The sequence below is a fragment of the Sciurus carolinensis genome, chromosome 2 (assembly GCF_902686445.1).
Source record: "Sciurus carolinensis chromosome 2, mSciCar1.2, whole genome shotgun sequence".
Taxonomy (NCBI): domain Eukaryota; kingdom Metazoa; phylum Chordata; class Mammalia; order Rodentia; family Sciuridae; genus Sciurus; species Sciurus carolinensis.
The window spans coordinates 12692122-12711526 of NC_062214.1; the positions used below are offsets into that span (position 1 = coordinate 12692122).

General features: G+C 59.5%; 1 protein-coding gene across 1 annotated transcript in view; it reads right to left on the reverse strand.

Moving 5' to 3' along the window:
• Positions 1–1806: 1806 nt before the first annotated feature.
• The window catches only part of Eya2 (EYA transcriptional coactivator and phosphatase 2), a 160877-nt gene continuing 143278 nt past the window's right edge, over positions 1807–19405 (reverse strand). The window contains exons 11-16 of the mRNA XM_047541636.1: positions 16382–16440; positions 13589–13749; positions 10562–10676; positions 9724–9845; positions 8821–8921; positions 1807–2469 (exon numbers count right to left, since the gene is read on the reverse strand). Coding sequence (XP_047397592.1) covers positions 2389–2469; positions 8821–8921; positions 9724–9845; positions 10562–10676; positions 13589–13749; positions 16382–16440 — 639 coding nt within the window. The 3' untranslated portion in view covers positions 1807–2388. The remainder of the gene's footprint in view (positions 2470–8820; positions 8922–9723; positions 9846–10561; positions 10677–13588; positions 13750–16381; positions 16441–19405) is intronic.

A 19405-nucleotide genomic window follows, 5' to 3' on the forward strand; every position in this document is an offset into this window, starting at 1 on the left:
AATGGTCACCTATGAAGCGAAAAAGTCTTCTAAGTAAGTAACTGACTTCTATTTTCCCAGTCAGGAAGTTTGGTGGTGGCAGAAACGGGGGTGGGAAGATGGTCATTACGCGTGGTACGTGCGGAAGGGGCGCGGTGGGGAGACGGGGGCACCCAGGGCGTCCCATCCCGGAATCCGGCGGCTCTGCTCCAGTCTCCTTCTTCACTGTGGCCAGAAACCAGTCCATGCGGCACACACCGCCGTCCATGCGGCACACACCTCCGTCCATACGTGAGAAGCCCAGACGTGCCCACTGTTCTGAGGCCAAGCCGGGTGTTCAAGGTGACACTGGGGATTTGGCCTCCTGGCACCCCAAGTCCTTGAGTTACCAGACCACGCTCATTCCGCACGGCCAGGCTTCAGGACTATCAACCACCCATAAACAGCCGTCATCCCAGCCGCCCACCCAGGGGTCCACTCACTCACCTTTGTGGCCATCTGTCCCTACGTCCATCTGCTCTTCCAAACAGTCATCCACTCACACACCAAGCAACCGTCTGGTCGTCCACCCGATCGCCCACACACCCACCATCCACCCAACCACCCGGCTAGCCCCTGTTAGCCACTTATCTATCCACCCAGATGTTGGCCAGCCATCCAATCCACCCCCCACCCAACCATTTAGCCACCAGTTCTCCCATCTGCCCAGACGGCCGTCCACCACCCTGTGGTCCATCCACCACTCCAGTTAGACAGCTGCGCGTCACCTGAGGACACGTGATTCTGAGAAGTGTGTTGCTAGGTAATTTCACCATCACGTGGCTACAATGCGACTAGGCGACACCATCCTACGGGACCACTGCTGGATCTGAGGGTCTTCATGGGCTAAAATGCCACTTGGTGGGTGACCTGTTTTCATCTTCTCCCTGCCTGTCTGGGGATTCAGATTCGTGTCAAGCTCTGTGCTTGAGTCTGTGAATACAGAGATGGAACCAGGACCACCTGCCCCCAGGGAGCTCGGAGCCTCCCGGGGAGTCTCTCCTGTTGCCGAAGGTTTTCTGATGACCGCAGATTCCAGTTCTGAGGCTCCCATCTCCACTGACACAGATATTAGGCAGCTGGCAATGTCGGGGTTTCACCAGTATGGGCTCATATTTCAGCTTAGCATTCAGTCCTCCGGAGCCAGGTCCTACTTGGTCCCCTATAGTAGTGACAGTGTTCATGATATCCTTCAAACTTTCCAGATAGGACCCCCTGCCCCTTTCACTGGGTCCTTGAATCATTTAGAATCTACTGGAAAGTCAAGTCCTGTTGCAGGAAGGGAAGTTGGTTGTATTTTCCACCTCCGCACACTTTCCTCTCAATTCTTTTAGGAATAGATCACTATTACTGATTTTTTCCCTTGGGGCACTAGCCCTCTACGACTTTCTGATCTGAGCGAATCCAAACCTAATCCAGTTCCATGAATATCCCATGACTCAGGTGTGGCCCATGAGGCGCAACCCCAGGTTTTTGTCATGACCCCTGTGGAGAAGGTGCTCTCTGGTTGTATGATTTTGAAAGACGCTTGGAGTCACTGTGCCATAACAGGGAAGAGCCTAGCCTACCCGAGAATTAAAGCACGTAGGACAAAGTCATTTGATCCCCTGGATCCAGCTGTACCTGAACACAGATCTCAACTAAAGTTCCTGGAGGCATCTCCCTTTCTCTCTCCGCTCTCTCTCAGCTTCAGCCAATTTAAGTTGCATTTTATTCTTTTGCAGCTGAAAGAGAGCAACGATCTGGAAGCCTGAAGAATGGGACTAGAGTAACTACAATCGACCCCACTTCAAAATGTAAACGTGGTTTTATTTAATGCCTTTTATCCATCACAAAGTACTGCTTCCTTCCCAGTGTCCTCTCCCTAGAAAACAAGATGGCAGCATAAGGCACGTGTGCTGTCCAGACGTCTTCAAAACAAAGATAAGCCAGTCCTCCCAACAGCCCCGAATCGCCTCCCTCCAGATGCCGAAGAACGATCGTCCCCCAGGGCACGGCCTGGAGGAGAGCCCTGGCCAGGGCTGCCGGGTCCCCTGCCCTGCCAGGTCCAACGAGTGGACCCGCGGCTAGGACACCAACGCAGGTGCCAGAGCGTCACGCAGAGCGTGAGGCCAGTCCATAAATTAAGAACAACACGACAGAAACCCGCCGCCACCAGCCTCCCAGCGGCCGTCCTGCTTCTGTCCCGCGAGTCCTGCAGAAAAGTCTGGAGTCGCGCCAGCCCCGGGTCCCAGGGTGGCGCGGGGCCCTCTCCTCCTCAGGACCCCCGCCAGGCGGCCACCGGACGTCCTCTGGGTGCGGGACGCTGCCTGGGTCCGGCGTGGGGCCTCCGCGGCTCTGGGCGGTGGCTGGCGGGCGGCGGCGCGGGCGCTATAGGTACTCCAGCTCCAGCGCGTGCCTGAGCGCCTCCAGGTCTGCGTGGCAGGAGACCCGCCAGAAGGGCATGTTGTGCTGCGGACAGAGCGAGAAGGGTTAGCGGCCCAGGCCAGCCGGGGTCCCCAACCCTGGGCCCCAGGGCCCTGCTGGCACCCGGGTCTGGCCAGCGCCCTCGGCGTGGACAGCCGTGCCCACTCCCACTGCCCACTCTGGTGCTGCCGGCTGGTCACCCGCTGGCCCTCCCCGGCTGCCTCAGTGGCCAAGGGGCCACAGGGCCACAGGGCCACCTCGGGTGGCGACTGGCTCTGCCCTCACTCGCTCTGGTTGGAAGGTCCCTCCAAGACTCTCGCTGGAATTGAGTCCCCACTGTGAGGCCTTAGGAGGGGCGGGGGGCACCGCAGGAGGTGACCAAGTGGCAACAGCGACAGCCGATTAGTCGCTCCACGGGCAGATGGCTTGTCTCCCAGTGGCTGTCAGGAAGCCAGTCTGCCGTCCTGCCTGGTGTGGGGTCGTGCGTGGCCTCTGCTGAGTCCCCACCAGACGCGGCCTCGCAGGCCCCCAGCCCAGGATCGCGGAGCCAAATCAGCCTATAAATCGCCCGCTGTGGTGTCTGCTTGGAACAACAGGAAGTGGGCCAAGGCAGGTCCCCACCCTGCTCCTTCAAGAGGCCGCCTCCCGCTGGGTGCCGACCTCCACTTGGACAAGGACCACTGGCCTGAGCCTCCGTGGGCCAGCGGTCAGTTAGCCCAGGATGACACGTGCTCCCTGTCCCCACGCCACCACTGAACCCAGGGGCATCCTACCATGGGGCTGCACCCCCAGTCCTTTTTATTTTGAGACAGGGTCTCCCTAAGTTGCTGAGGCTGGCCTCAAATTCTCGATCCTCCTGCCCTAGCCTCTGGGGCTGCTGGGGTCACAGGTGTGCATGGCTGAGCCTGGCTCTTTCCTTTTCTTTAAAGCTCTGGTTTCTATCTCCTCTTTTCTCTACAGCAGGTGATGCTGGCTCTGTGTTGGCATGATGTCGGGTTTTTAATTAAATTAATTAATTAATTAATTAATTATTATTACTTTTTTGCGGTGCTGGGGATTGAACCCAGGGCCTTGTGCTTGACAGACAAGCTCTCTACCAACTGAGCTACCTGCCCAGCCTCCAGTTTTTGATCTTAAATGATCATGAGCTAAGAGAGCACACTGAACAGTACATACAGGCAGTAACGCGGCACGACACGGACGGGAGGGGTCACAGCAAGACGTCCCTAAAGAGGAAGGATCGCCAAGCTCCACAGGGTGACTGATGGCCAGGGGCAGGACTGCCCGTCACGGTGACCTTAGGCTATTTACTTTGCTCCCGGTCTTTAAAAGGGGGACAACACTGCTGTATACAGTTGTTGCAGCTGGTCACAGTGTATGGCACATACTAAGTGCTTACTGAATACCGTGACTACGTCTGTGCACATGAGGACGGATCTGGAGAAACAGGAGGAGGTCGGAGGTGCAGGGCAAAGCCCGCGTGTGCGTGTGAGGATGGAGCGCAGGATTCTTCAATGATTTAAGAGAGAAGAAGACGAGGACGTGGGAATTAGAGGTCTCATCAGCGTAGACATGAGCCAAATGTCAAGGGAGTCACCAAGGGGGAGGCCTCTCCTCGGTGGCAGTGAAGCGGGCGGGGTCTCCCGGAGAAGAGCCGGGACCTAAATGATGTAGAGGGCCTCTGGCTGGCACATCACCGAGGGAGGACGCCCAGGGGGGACATCCCTGCTCAAGCAAAGGAGACTCAAGGATTCGAGGGGCAGAGGGAGCCGGCACCGCGGTCGTGCAGAGTGGTTGTGGCATGAAACATGCATGCACAGGTGCCTGCGTGTGCATGAGAGCGGTTTCCCTTTCCTATCTGGATATTGTCAGGTTAGTATGTGAGGTCTAGAGCAGTGGTAGCCAGTTTGAGGTCATGAGGCAATAAATCAGAAAATAAAAGGTCAAAGAGAGTTAAGCAAAGCAAAAGGATGGAAAGGGGTACCGGGTGACATTAGGACCCGCGGAATCGATCTGCAGCCCCCGTTTCCAAACTTGTTGGACGTGGCAGCGTTTAAGCCATCATCACAGAGGTTTCCTGCGACCCGGGGCAAAAACATTCTGCGCCTCCTTGATGGTCACTGGCGGATGGTGTCTGACGAGCACCCAGTGCCCGGAGTGCAGGTGGCAGTTCTGCAGCCCCCAGGGTTCTGAGCACAGAGTCCTTTGTTCCTGGAACACACTGACGGAGCCCGCTCCGGCCTCCGGGGCTCCTTGCTGGACCCTCCTCCTCACTCCTCCCCCGAGATCACTGTCGCCCTCCTGGTGTCGGGTGGGCAGCACGAAGCCCCAAAGGTGCCCACGCCCCGCTCCCCGGGGCTGTGAGGATGTCGCCTTCTGTGGCAAAGGGCTTGTGCAGACGGGATTAAGTTGCGGATCTCCAGATGGGACACTGTCCAAGGGCAGGACTATGTCCCCAGCTGTGTCCCCAGCAGGGTCTCCACACAGGTGCCACTCTCGCGGGCTTTCCCTGAAGTCACACTCAGTAAGAAACACCCCCCCCCCGGAAGTGGAGCAGGGTGAGAGGCAGCAGATGTGTCCCTCCTCCTGAGGACGGGGACTGGGGAGGCCCCTCCAGGCCAGTGGCCCCCGCAGAAGGCAGAGGGCCGGGTGTGGGGGAGGGAGCGGACGCGGCGTGTGAGAGGGACCGGGGCGCAGCGCGGAATGTCACGTCGCTGCTGCTTGCCGTGGCTTCTGGCACACAGTAGGTGCTCAGAATAGGCAGGGAAGGAAGGCGAGCAGGAGGGGCAGCGGGAGGGGCAGGAGGCCCAGGCAGAGCCTCTGGACGCGCCTTCGCCTCCTCTGTTGTGGGGCTGAGACGCTTCCCGGCTCAAGGGAGGCAGGGAGCTCTGCAGGGAGGGGAGCGGGTTCCAGCTCCTCAAGCCACGGCCCGTCCTCGCCCCGGCCAAGCCCTGCCTGTCCCTGCAAAGATGGATCATTCCCGTGGCCACCTGGCCCATCCTGTCCCTTTGGGAGAGAAGCAGCACAGGAGGGAGATGTCCCAGCCGCCTCCTTCACAGGCCTGACGGCTCCCGGTCAGTGAGGCGGGGCAGGTGACCCCTGGAAGGAGGGCTAACTAACGGCGGGGCGCAGACACGGGCAGAGCCCCGTCCTGCGGCCGTATTTCATGCTGCTCGGGGGCTGGGAAACCTGGGCTAAGACTCCGTTCATCAGGCAGGGACAGCGTCCTTCCCTAACTGCAGAGTCCTCTGCCTCGGACATTGGCGGAGGGAGTTTTAGGGGAGCTTAGGGTGTCTCTTGGTGGTCTCCTTCTTGCCAGGTAGCTCGAGGGGACAGATCCCATCTGCTCCTTGCCAGGCATTGGGAGCAAGACACAGGTAGACTCACACGTGCCAGCTGTGTGACCTTAGGCAAATTAATCAACCTCCCTGGGGGCCGGTTCCCTGGGGGCCGGTTCCAGTCCTGCCTCATGCTCCCTAACATTCCTCCTCTTCTTTCCAGGAGCTCCCATTTCTCAGCCGGGCACCTGGTGCTGGACAAAGTCACATCTCCCAGCTACCTTGTAGCAAGGCGTGGACACTGATCAGAATCCGGTCAGGGGGCAGAAGGAGTGGCAGTGTCCGCGCCTGTGGGCTTGTGCCCTTCCAGGGAGGGGCGTCTCCCCACCTTCCTTCTCCTTCCTGGCGGAAGTGGGGTGGGGTCCAGGGGAGCTGCCCTGGGCCTGGCCGTGGGGGGCCAGGAGGCGCCTGGGCGTGGCTCTGGCCCCCAGCCCTGAGCAGCTCCCGATGGTTTACAGGAGAGACGGAGAGGCCCCTCTGCCCTGTCAGCTGCTGTCTGGTCCCTCGGTCCCTCAAAGCACGTGCTGCTGTGGAACCTGGTGGGGTGGCCTGTGGACACGCCTGGCCTGGGCCCTGCTGGAGAGGCCTCAGCCCTCAGCCCTGCTCAGCAACTAGCCAGCGTGTGGGAATCAGCGCCGGAGAGGGGACCCTGCGCATGCTCTGGGCCCAGCGAGGAGGGTCCTGTCACTAGCAACAGATCCACAGACCAGGAGAGGCAGCTCAGAGAGGGGCAGCATCGGCCTAAGGCCACACAGCCAAGAATGCAGGAGGGAGGACTTAAAGCCAAATGGACTCCCTGGTCTGATGTGTCCCAGTGAGCTGTGCTGGGAGGCAGGGAGGCCCCTCCTGTCCCTGTGCAGGAGGCTGGTCCAGGTCAGCAGCCTCCAAGAAGAAAGAGCCTGCCCACTAGGGGCCATCCGGAAATTGCTAGGGTTCGCATTGCCCCGGACCATCTGGGGGCGTGTTCTGCCCGCCCACGTGCCTTCTGCCTGAGGCCGCCCAGTCGCTGGGAGGTTTCCAGGGGTGCGACCACTGGGCACGAGAGGGGGCCGGGCTCTTTCACCCAGAGCCCCGGCGCGCTCCCATGCGGCTGGGCCCGAGGCCTGTGAACGGGCCTCTGGGCGTGGGGGCTGTGTTTTGTGCGCGGTCACTGACACCCGGAGGCCCACGCTACCCTGGGCTCCATGGCTTTCTCTCTGTCTCTCCTGCGGGTGCCGCTGTAGCCAGGGCTGTGGACCTCGGGTCCCTCTGCCTGCTGTGGACACTTCCCCTCGGGCAGCGAAGGGGTGCCCGAGAACATGTCACTGCTCGTCAGATCTGCATCTGGAGAGGGGCACTGGGGGTCGAGGCCTCCTTGTGGGCAGTGGCTCCAGCCTGGGTGGCCTCTCGGGGTGGACGGTGCTGTCCGTGGCCCGTGTTTCCCGAACGTGGAAATCCGTGTGGCGGTTCACGTGATGCCCTGCCACCCGTTGGCCATATCCTGTGCATTGCCCGTGTCACCATTATTTACTTAATGTCCTTCCCCTCGAAGTCAATTCGTTTTCAAGTTAAAGAAATATGCCTTTAAAAAGAAGTACTCAGGCCGGGCGCAGCGGCCGCGCCTGCATCCCCACAGCTCCGGAGGCTGAGGAAGGAGGATCGAGAGTTCAAAGCCATCCTCAGCAACTTAGCAAGGCCCTAAGCAACTCGGCGAGACCCTGTCTCTGAATAAAAAATGATAAGGGCTGGGGATGGGGCACAGTGGTTAAGCACCCCTGGGTTCAACGCCTGGTTTTTAAAAAAGTACTCAGTGAAAGTGGAAGTTGTTTCAATGGCCTCAGGCCCCTCCCTGGTCCCACCTCCACCACGCCCCTCTCTCCCGGCTCCCTGATGTGGCCATGCTGGCTCAGACCTTTGAACACGGTGCCTCTTGGGATGCTCTCCCCCTGGAATCCACTTGGCTCAATCCCTCTCCCCCACTCTGCTCAGATTCCACCTGCCTAGATGGCACCTAGGCTGTAACCTGTCCCACACCTCTTGCCACAGCCTGCCTAATTCTTCCCCCAAGTTCTTGTCACCCCCTGGCTGCACATCGCACTTCTCTGTCCCGGCTGTGAGCTGCAGGAGGGGTGAGGGCAGGGTCTGCTCTGCTCACTGCGGGATCCCCAGTGCCTGCAGCAGTGGTCAGCGCACAGTAGGTGCCCGGCTAAGAGCGTGGGCACCAGCCGAAGGGCCTGGGATAAAGCAACCAGTCTCGCAAATCACTGTTTCATGACAAGAGGGGACAATGCCCTGCAAGAAGGCTATGGGCAGCTGGAGGAGGACGCAGAGGCCTCCCCGGGAGCCGGGTGGAGTTCTTTCCTCAGGAAGTGTCTAATGGATGTGTCTGTCCTCAGGGGCAAGGGCAGGAGCCCACAGGTGGGGGAACGGCCTGTGCAGAGCCTCCTAAGCCCCTCCCCCTCCGGTCTCCAGGGAGCGACCCTTTTCTTCTGAGTTTCATCCGCTGAGACCCTAAACATTTTTGCATTTCCTCAGGATTTGCTGCCAGGGACGGAAGGGGGAAACCAGGTCCCCCAAATTAAGCCCTGTGACATTAACGATCGCTCCCCAGGCCTCTGGGTTGGGGGTGGCAGGCTCTCTGGGGCGCTGTTGACAGGCCAGACCCGGGGCTTTGGCAGCTGTTTCTTTTCCAAGAACAGAGTTGCGGCCACCAGAACCCCCTGCCCTCTCCGCACGCCCGAGATCACAGATGCGGGATTTTCTTTTTCATTAGCTTAATGCTGCCTTTATTAACTGGGAAGCGTTCCTGGAACATATGATCAGAGCGCATTAAATAAAAGGCGCGCACGTGCATGCCGCCCGCCTGCCCCGCCAGCGTCTCTGGGATCCCCGCGGCGTCCCAGAAACAGTCCAGGGCTACCAGGGGCGCAGCCAAAGGCACGAGGGGATTTGCAGAAGGAAATTACTCAGGATGCTTCTGCGATTTGCACGTGGGAACGGACTGGCCCGCAGCGGCCGAGGAGCGCGCGGCCTGCGGCGGCGGAGGGGTCGCGGGGAGCGGCCAGCGCGGGGGCGGTACCTTTTTGGCTCCTTGCTCCTCTTCCACGCCGTCGCCGATCACGATGTAGACGGCTTTCCTGCCGAACCTCTGCATTATTCTCTCGAAGCAGCTCTCCTTCCCTACACGCGGGGCGGGGAGGCCGGAGCCCGTGAGGACCCGCGCACCCCGGCTCCGGGGGCCATCCCCACCCGAAGCGGGCAACGCAGACCCAGGGAACCGAGCAGCTGGCCCGGGCGGCGACGGCAGGAAGAACCTCGCGGGGCCCAGAGCAGCCCGAGCCGCCGTTGCTGGGTGAGCGCGGGAGCCTGCGCGTCCCGCCTGCGGAGTCCCCGCAACACCGGGTACGCGGCGGCGCCGGCGCGGGGCTGGGCGCAGAGCACCTGCCTCACCATGAGGCCCCGGCGTTGCCCAGCCACGAAGAAAACAAAGCAAAGCAAAACCCCCACACCCACAAAACCCAAAAAGCAACATTTTATATCGCTATCTTATCACAATTAAAAAATTTAAAAATCATTAAAAAAGAGGTACTAAACACACCTGCCTAGAGGTGCCCGGGAAGAAAATGAGAAGGCCAGAGGTTTTGTTGGCAAATGCTATTCTCACAACTGTTTTGGCCTGAACTGCTGTGATTTTAAACTCCAAAGGCACTTTTAAGTCATGTTTAGACTTAGAAGATCAGTACAGGCAAAAACCTGCTCCAAGACAATGCGTCCAAAATCTTAGAAATGGATGCTGATTCCAATTATGCAAGGGGAGAGCTGTCAGTTCCATTCGGTGCTGTTAATTTCTCATTTTCCAATTCTCCCTCATCCAACCCTGGTGAAAGGGTTGTGAGGGTCGCTGGCAGAGTAGGTCAACCTGGCCGGTGACATTTCCCTGGCTGTCCCGTCCCCAGGATGGAAGCCCGCCCAGCTTCCCTACCTGTCTTGGTGGCACTGTAGATGTTCTCAATAGGGAACACGGAGCCCAGTCCATACAGCAGGACTTTGGCCAGGGCAGGGATCAGTTGGGTGGTGGTGACCAGCACGTTGACACAGTTGGGCCTGAGGATGAAGGAGACGGGATCAGAACCCAAAGGTACGTGAGGCCAGGCCTCTGGGCCCCGCAGAGGAGCCTGATTTGGACGGAATTCTGCCAGCCACCTCAGGGGAGGGTGGGCCCGGCGGTCCTCGCGCGCCTCCTCTCCCTCAAGTCTGGAGCTGCCACGATAAAATGCAACCTGAGTCTGATACTCTGCTTATATAATAGATGTTTGTCCCAGGAGCCATGCATTTGTTTAATTAGCTGGAGGGTCTCGGAGATGTACATGAGTGACATGGAGTGAGAGTAGGACAGAGGGCGGTGGGGGCTGGGGTAAGCTGGGGACCGTGTGCCAGTTCTGAGCTGCATCCAGTCCTTTCATTTTATTGAGACAGCCTTGCTAAGTGCTGAGGCTGGACCTGAACTTGTGGTCCTTCTGCCTCAGCCTCCTGAGTCTGGGACTGTGGGTGTGCGCCACAGCGTCCAGCCTGTTCTGGCCTTTGGAGAGAATCCAGAAACCCGGAGCCCTGCTGGACCCCGAGAAGTCTCTGCAGCCACTTGCCCCCCTACGCTAGCGGGTCCGGCGGCCTCTGTGCCTCCGCACGGAGCTTAGCCCCAGGTCGGGGAAGTGTGCCGGTGAGGATCTGGGAGTCCGCTCTCCCAGGTGTGGGAAGGAGGAGCCACACTCTCTCCCGGGAGAAAGTTCAGTGGCACCAAGCGAAACAGGGCTCCTACTTGCCGGGAGTTGATGAGGTTCAGTGCCTTCAGGGAGTGCGTGAGCCAGAGGTCCGTCAGCGCCTCCAGCTCGGCTCGCAGCTGAAGCCAGGCCTCTCTTTTGGGAGCTCCTATCAAGCCTGTGGACAGAGAAAATAGAGGTGCCATTATTATTAGGAAGGGCAGAGGGACAGGGTGGGGGGAGAAGGGCGGTCCAACTGCTGGACCCTGAGGGTTCAATCAGATGGCAGCCAGCACCAGCTTCGCCCAGCAGCCCCTCTTAACTTCTGGGGTCAGCTGATGGTTTGATGAATCCATCTACTGACTGATCCTTCTACCCATCCATCCATCCATCCATCCACTCATCCATCCATCCATCCACTCATCCATCTATCCATCTACTTATCCATCCATCCATCCATCCATCTACTCATCCATCCATCCATCCATCCATCCATCTACTCATCCATCCATCCATCCATCCATCCATTCACCCATTTATCTACCTGCCCATTCATCCATCCATTCATCCACCATCCATCCATCCACTCATCCATCCATCCACCATCCAACCATCCAACAAGGATTTCAGGAATACCTTTTTTGTGCTTGCTATTGTAATAAGCACTGAATAGACAGAGAAGAGATCAACAAAACATGAAGATTATAGAGCTTATACTGTTATGGTAGAGATTATTAATAATAAAAAACACAATAACTAACATTTATTGAGTTCTTACTGTATGCAGAGCTTTGTGTTTTAAACACAACTTATTTCTTTTCACCCTCGAAACAGCCCTAGTGATGAACATTAATTTTATTTCTACTTTTTAGGTGACCAAACAGGCCTTGTGAGGGTGACTGAGCTTCTCAGCATGGGGGAGAAATAATAACAGCGGGCAGTGGCCCCGGAGCCTGACTCGTGGTGTTTCTCGCCCTGTCTGCCCTTCTCAGCCCTCAGCCCCCTACCGATGAGCTCGGAGCTCGTGTGAGTCCTTGAAAGCATGCAGCCTCTGGTTGTCCCCTGGCTCTGGGGTCCACAGTGGTAGCACTGGCTCAGAGCGCTCACGGCACTTTGCCACTTACCAGGCCTGCACTGCCTGCGGCCAGCAGCTCCCACTTGGCCCTTGGCTAATCCGGGGCTCCCCGAGTCGCCTGCCCTCCTCCCGCTCTCTCCTCCAGGCTTGGTCTCCTTCCACCCTCCCAGTCGACGACAGCCATATTCAAGGAGTGCCGTGTGTCACGCACGCTTCCAAGCACCGTCCCTGGTGCTGATCCTAAGAGCTGGGCAGCCTGGGCCCTACTGTACACCCCAGGACAGCGAGGCACAGAGAGGGCAATGACCCGCTGGGGATTCTGCAGGGAGGGGCGGAGGTGGCCTCAGGTCAGTCCAACCTCGGCCTCCCAGATGCGGCTCAGCCAGCCGCTCCCCCTCCGGCCTGCCCGGCAGACGCCTCTCTCTGAGCACTCCGCCAAGCCCCTGGGCAGCCTGGTCTGCGGGGGCCCCAGGCTGGAGGCTGTGGTCCTGACCTGGCTAGTTCTCAGGTGCTGAAGTAGCTGGGGGGCAGGGCTGGCATCCTGCCAGCAGCGGTCCTGTTGTTGACACCTGGGTACCTGGCCCGGCTCGGGGGGAGCAGAGCAGAGTGCCCCAGCCAGGGCGTGTCCTGGGCCTCAGTGTCGGGGGAGCAGATGGCCTCCGTTGGTGGCTCCATTCCCGTCTCCCCTACCCAAGCGCACGGGCTCCCCTCCTGCCTGAGGCCCGTAGCTAGGAGGTGCCAGCACGGGGACAGACGGACCCGCAGGATGAAGACCAGACTCTCCTCGCTCTGGGAACGGTGGGGAGTCCTAGAAGTCGGGGGGCCAATGGGACATGGCGCACTTCCCTGCCGCCTCAAACCCTCTTTCATTTCCTGAAGACCCCGGTGCTCCCCAGGCTTCTCCCAGGAAGAGCCACGGGCCTGGAGAATCTCAGAACCACCAACCGGGGACCTGGACGTTGCCTGCTGACCCTGCCTCCATCCGTCAGATGCCTCCTCCGGTGACAGGCGAAGGCTGTCCTGCCACCGAGGCCTGTGGTTTGCTGGACGGCATGTGAGCCCAGGGGACCTCTGAGCCTTGAAGTGCAAGAGGCAGCCAGACCCAGAAAATCAGCCGCCGACGTTCTTGAGGGAGGGGAGACAGAACCTAGCTTAGAGCCCCATCATCCCGAGGGAATCTTGTTCAAAATGCAGGCTCTGCGTTGGTGGCCTGGGATGGGGCCTGGGGCCGGGCACTTCTGCCCAGCTCTGCGGCCGCACCTCTGTGGACTGCACCTCAGACCGCGGTGCCCCAGCATCACCTGGAGGCTCCCTGGAACACAGATCCTGGCCCAGCCCTGCGTTTGGATTCGATGGGTGTGAGGAGGCCAGAGAACCCGCACGCCTCCCGAGTCCTCGGGTGAGGCTGCTGGTGAGGCTGGGCAGGTAGGGAGGGACATGGGCTCCCAGAGGCCTCCGGGGCAGCCCCGCTCGGCAGCTGCTGGGTGTGCAGAGAAACTTGCAAAAAGGTTATTTTAAAATCAGGACAGAGTGACCTGGAGCCCATAGGGAATCGGAACCTCCGTGACCTGCAGCCCGCGGCCCTTCCACAGAAGGACGGGCGCCGGCTCCATCCTCCGGGCCCTTCCTGACCGCAGGAGTTTATTCACTGGGCTCTCACCTCCTACGTCCCTGAACTCCATTCTTGGACTCCACGAGGCAACCCACCTGACACCTCGCCCCGTGTGGCGCTGCTGGAGGGCGGCCCTCGCAGGGAGAGCCTCGGGTCCTGCTAGGAGGACGCGGCCCTGCCCAGCCCCACCCTCTGGGGGCAGTGTTCCTGGACAGGAGATGCCGCCTACTCCCAGGCTTCCTCACCCTCAAAGTCAGGGAATCGGATCCTACTGGTCCATTCCGGAGGGGGCCACCGGGTTCCCTGCAGCCAGCTGGTGCATGGAGACCCCGCCCCCGACACCCCAGGCGGGTGGCGGGCGACACAGGCGCTGGCAGGCGTCCACCGTGGGCCTCGCACTCACCGCCCACGTTGTTCCTGTAGGTGTTGTACATCTCCTTCACCCGCCGGTAGCGGAAGGCCAGCTTCCTCATCCAGTCCACGCCGCCGTGCACGCCGGTGCCCAGGCACAGGCCGGCCCCCGGCGCTGCGCTGTGGAAGCCATCGGTGGAGAAGTTGTAGGTGCTGGGGAGGCAGGTGGGAGAGCGGGGTTAGTGTCCTCGTGCCGGGAGACCCCAAGGGGGCCTGTGGGACCCCCGTGACTCGGGCGTCGGGGATGCGCCCACCCCAGCAGGCCGTGGCTCCTGCTCCTGGCAGCTCCGCGCCCCCGTCTTCTGGTGTCGGCAGTGCCTCTGGTTTCTTCGGGAAACGACAGCTGCCCCTGCGTGCAGTGGTCACGCCAGGAAAGCCTGCCATACGTGGCCAGGACGCTTCAGAAGTGACACGAAATTGGCCATAAACACGGGCGCCAGGAGGGCAAGGAGAGGCAGGGGGCCCAGATGGGCCGGGCCGCGCCTGCTCCCGAGAGCGCCTCTTCTGCCTGCAGCCGCGTCACCGTCACACTCAGGACACGACGTCACCAGGAGAACCGGGGCCACCGGGGTGTGCAGCCCAGCACGGACAACGCTTCCAAGGCCCACCCAGTGTCCTCCGAGGGGAGGCGGGAAGGGAAGCGGGCAGCTGGCCGCTGGGGTGTTTGTACTCTTCGGTCGTTTCTGCATTTTCTACGCGTGTAAGAGCGGGAAAAATATTTCCTTTGTTCAGGAGAGATGCCGCGGGAACGGAGGAACATTTAGAATCCTCCCTTGTTTGTTGGGAGCGGTGAGGGGTGCTGGTGTGTGAAAGGTAAGAATGGTTCTAACTCGATTAGGTCATTACCCCTATTTTTCTCTTTTTTAGGTGCTGGGGAGGGAAGCTGGGGCCTCCAGCCTGCCAGGCAAGAGCGCAGCTCTACCTTGGAGCTACCTCCTCAGCTCTCCCGTGTTAACATCGGGCAACTGGAAAACTAGAGGCTGTCCACACCCCTCTTGACCTTGCTCGACCTTGACCTGAGTGGTCTGCGCCCTTCATGGGGGTGTTACATGGGCCTCTGGGGGTCCCTTCACCAAGAGGCAGGGGGCACTCCTGTTCAGAGCCCGAGGAAGAGGCTCAAAGAGAAGGAGAAGACGGCCAGCACCCACTGAGTCCCTGAGAGATGGCCTCTGTGCCGGCGACTCGGTGGCCACTCCCCTTCAGTGGGACCCAGCGGGTGCTGGCTAGTTTCCCATCAGAGTTTTCAAGCCCATCATGGCCCCCCGACTCCAGAACCCCAACTCTTAACCACCCTGTGGTCTTCCTGTGCAGTAAAGCTTCCCATCTTGCCAGAATTTATTCTTAAAGAATATTTATTCTAACACTGACCATCAGTTTGGAGGATCCTCTGAGGAGATGCCCGGATACTGTCAAGAGTGGAGGCCCCTTGGGGAGGGTGGGGCAGGGTGTCCAGGAGGGACCGACGGGTCAGTAAGAGTTGGGCCCTGGAGCTGGGCTGCCCGGGGTTTGAATCCTGCCTTACCAGCTGTGTGATCTTGGCAGGTGGCTTAATCTCCGTGCCTCACGTCCCTCGACTATGACGGGGGTGACAGGAGAGCACCTGTCCCTTAGGGCTGCCTCAGAGATTCGAGGGCTTCTCTCAGGAAGTACTGCCAGCAGGCAGGGTGCTAGGCAAGGCCCCGGAGTCGTCTTACTGCCAGCAGGACCCCTCCGGCCCCCAGAAGAAAGCCACACGGATGCTGGGAGCTGGCGTAAGGTAGGTACTCAGCGGCCATTTCCTGAATGACTAGGTGGGGAATCTGATTTGGGGAAAGACCCCTGGGCTCTGGACAGGACTCCGAGCTCGCTGCCGGCAGTGCTGAACCTGGAGCCCCGGCCTCGCCGCCTTGAGCGGGACAGCGGCCCCCAGAGACCGCTTCGTGGAAAGGACACGTTAGCTTTGATCTGGGATTTATTTACCGGGGAGCGCTGGCTGGCCCTGTTCCTCACCAGCCTGGTGGCAGAGGGACGTTCTGGATGTCTAATCAGAGGGCAGCGGGTGTCTGGACGTCCATCACTGTGACCGTGCGGGGCTCGGGAGACACTGGCAGGGCCCCCATGGGGACTCCCACTTCTGGTCCAGGCATGAGCGGGAGACGCCAGCGGGGAGACCTTGGCCCTACAACCCACCTCGTTCGCTCTGTGGCGATGGACTTGGGGTGCGGAGAGGTGACAAGGGGCCGCAGCACAGGTGCGCCGGGCTCCATGTGGGTCGGGTCTCCCCCGGTGCAGGCTGGGAGTACAACAGCCACAGGCCTCTGAAAGCCGCCTCGCCTTGGGCAGCGGTTACCCGACCTCCAGAAACCGAGCCTTAGGGGTGTCTCCCCCGAAGACCAGACTCGCCACTTCCTCCCTCAGGAGGTGTCTTGAGTATCGACGGGATGGGTTGTTTTGTGTTAAGAACACACACATGCTAGTGAATGTCATCGAGGCGCCAAAGGACGTCTCCCAAACTCCTAAGGGCAGTGATTTCGGGCTCGGGGGGCGAGTGCTTATGATGTGTCTGACCCCAGAAGGCAGGGGCAGAGGTCAGGGGGCGAGTGCTCATGATGTGTCTGACCCCAGAAGGCAGGGGCAGAGGTCAGAGGTCGGGGGAAGAGGCTGACGGAGGGGCCGGGTTGTGCTTTTGAGTTCAGAGGGGCTCAGGGTCCACATCTGGCCAGCAACAGGCGCGTCTGGTCCTGGTGACCAGCCCTCCCCTCCTGAGAACCAACCGATAGACATTTTTGACTCCCCAGATTCCTACCTTAAATCTTGGCCATTGTCATCCGAGGAGACGTCGTCAACGTGGATCTGGTCACAATCCTGTGGAGGATTTGAAGAGAAGAGAAGAAGACATGGGTCTGATGAACGGATGGCACCTTTACGAGTGGGTTCCATGAGCCGGGGGTGGGCTGGGCGGGGCGGGAGCCAGCAGCGGGGTCCTGGGGGCTTTGCCACTGCGGGTCAGAGGTGCTCTGCTGAGTCTCCTCCCCTTGCTCTCTGGTTTCCTTATAAGGGAGCAGGTTGGCCGTAAGGAGGGTGATCATAAAATTCATCACCCAAATTGGGACAGTGTTGCAAGGCAGGGGACCACGATTTATGTCACAATGGGGGGTGAAGGCGCAAACCAGCCTCCCTAGCCTCCCACCTCTCAGGGAAAATGGCAGCTCTGGCCACGCAGTGGAGGCCCTGGCCATGCAGTGGAGGCCCTGGCCATGCGGTGGAGGCCCTGGCCATGCGGTGGAGGCCTTTGCCTCCCCGAGTCTCCCCTGCTTGGAAAGCTCTCCTGCCTTAGCCTTGAAGAACCCTGTGCTCTTTAAGCACCAACTTCTGGAGGCCACCTCCTGGGTCCCAGGGTCTGCGACCATCCCTGACTGAACACTACATCCCAGGTGGCTAATCAGAGAACTCAAGGCCTGCTGCTCTCCATACCCTCAAGCCCCTCGGCTTCCGTCTTTCCTTGGTCCTATTTCGAGTGCTCAGTGGCCACAGGTGCCCAGGGACTGCTGTACTAGATGCTGCCCACATTTCCATCACCACAGAAAATTCCATGGACAGCCCTGGGGGGATAAAGGAACTAGGCGGAGTCCTCGTCCACCAGGTTGGTAAGTCCAGTCAGGGCGGAGCTTACAACTTGGCCTGCAGACTTATTTCTTTAGCCTCCCCTGTGCTGCAAAACATTTTTCTGGAATGATACCCGACGTGTAACTCAGGGAGCCCTGTCTCTCCGGCTGCTCTTGGGAGTTTACGCCCTGCAGTGCACAGCCCCCATCCCTGTGTCCCCACCGACCGTCCTTTGGGGCGGAGCCGCAGGGCATCTAGTTGCAGGACCCCACAGTCTCTGCCGGGTTTGCTCCCGTGGGCATCTGAGTTCGAGATCTCTGATTCGCACCGTTTCATACGACTGGAAGGATCTTAGAACCCGCAGTCCCGACGTGCTCATGAATTTGCGTTTAGGAGGCAACACTGACTTTACAGACAAAGCAGGGAGAAAACGAACCCAGAGGCCCATTTCCCCAGTGCATTGGAAAAGCACCTCCAGCCTTTCCCTAAGCTTGAAAGCCCCTCCGGGGTGCATGGGCTCAGGCCCTGGGCAGGGTTCCACGGGCTTTCCTTGATGTCAGGGGGAAGGTATTTGGGGAGGCTCTGTTTTTCTCATTTGCAAGGGGATTGCCGGGGGCGCTAAAGTGTGACAATGGTGGCGATCACATTTCGGGCTTCATAAAATACGACGCTCAGCTAGACACTACCTCATACCCCACCAGCTGACCTGGATCCAGTTACCCACCCAGCCTGCTACGAGGGGACCAGGACAGTGCAGAGCACAGGAGGCCCGACTGGGTTTCTGATGGAATCTGATGGCCCTGAGTCTGCTGTCCCTCCCCCAGGCCCCGGGGCGGGGCCTCTGAACGTCCACGTGGATCACAGGTACTTCTGGTCTCTCCTGGGTCGAGGTGTGACTTCCCTGGGCTTTGAGTGGACCATGCTGCAAAGACAGCAAAGACAGACAAAGGGTGCCCTGGCCTTGACCTGGTAACAGGCCATACGTGGCACTGGGGACCTGCTCCAGGACAATCTCAGCCTCAAGGAACTTCCACTTTTTTTTTTTTTGAGACAGAGGTTCCCTAGGTCTTTGAGGCTGGTCTCGAACTGGAGATCCTCCCTTCTCCCCTCCCAAGTAGCTGGGATCGCAGGGCCACTGCACCCCGAGAGACATCTGCAGGGCTTGTGCCGGGCTGTCCCTCAACCCAGAGAGAAATGGGAAGACAGCGACTATTCCCCAGATGGGAGGACAGCTCCATAAAATGTGGTACGTCCATTCACAGAATGCTACGGGGAGCTGGGAAGAATGAAGTCGATCCTGGTGGTGACACCAGCGGTGTGTCCAGCGTGAGGGGAGCAGGTTAAAGCGGGGTACACTCAGCTGGGCAAGGCAGTGCACAGCTGTGATCCCAGGGAAAGGAGGAGGCGGGAGGATTGCAAGTTCAAGGTCAGCCTGAGCAACTTAGCAAGACCCTGTCTCATGAATAAATCAGTAAATCAAAAGGGCTGGGGATGTGGCTCAGTGGTGGAGCGCCCTGGGTTCAAATCCCAGCACAGACAAAAACAAACAAACAAACAAACAAACAAAACCCTGATGCTTCAGTAGGTCATGTATATTTATAAGAACGTATTAAAACACCAAATATTTCGTATGGATACATGCATAGAATAAGTAAGTGGAAAAGTCACACGTCTGACCGGAAGCGGCAGCTCCGGGAGTTAAGGGAGGACTTGGCTGCGTGGAAACACTTTCCTCTTCTTTAACAAAAGAGAGTAAGAAGTGTGGGTGTCGCTCTTGACACGTTCGTGGAACGTTTCTCGGCAGGGAGGAGATGAGACCTAGTATTGGGTAGGAGCTGGCGTTTAGTAAGCGCGTCCAGTGTGGCGGGACCACGCTCGGCGCTGCACGTGGATGGAGAGGGAGCCCCTGGCACCCCGGCGAGTGAGGAGAGGCGGCGGAGGTGCACGAGCAGCCTGCTGCGGGTGGAGCGCCCCCGGCGGCCGCGGTTCCAACCCTGCTCTCTGTGACTTTACTGGGAAGATCGCGTTACTTGGGGCCTGGGGGCTCTAATCCGCGTGACAGGCGTCCTTATGGAAAGGGGACATTGAGACACAGAGGGCGCAGAGGAGGAGTGCCACGTGCGGTGAGGACAAAGGGGGGGTGACACCTCGGAGACGGCCGGGAGCTGGGAGGGGACTCTCCTCACGGCCCTGGGCGGGAGCCGGCCTGCCCCTGGACGCTGGG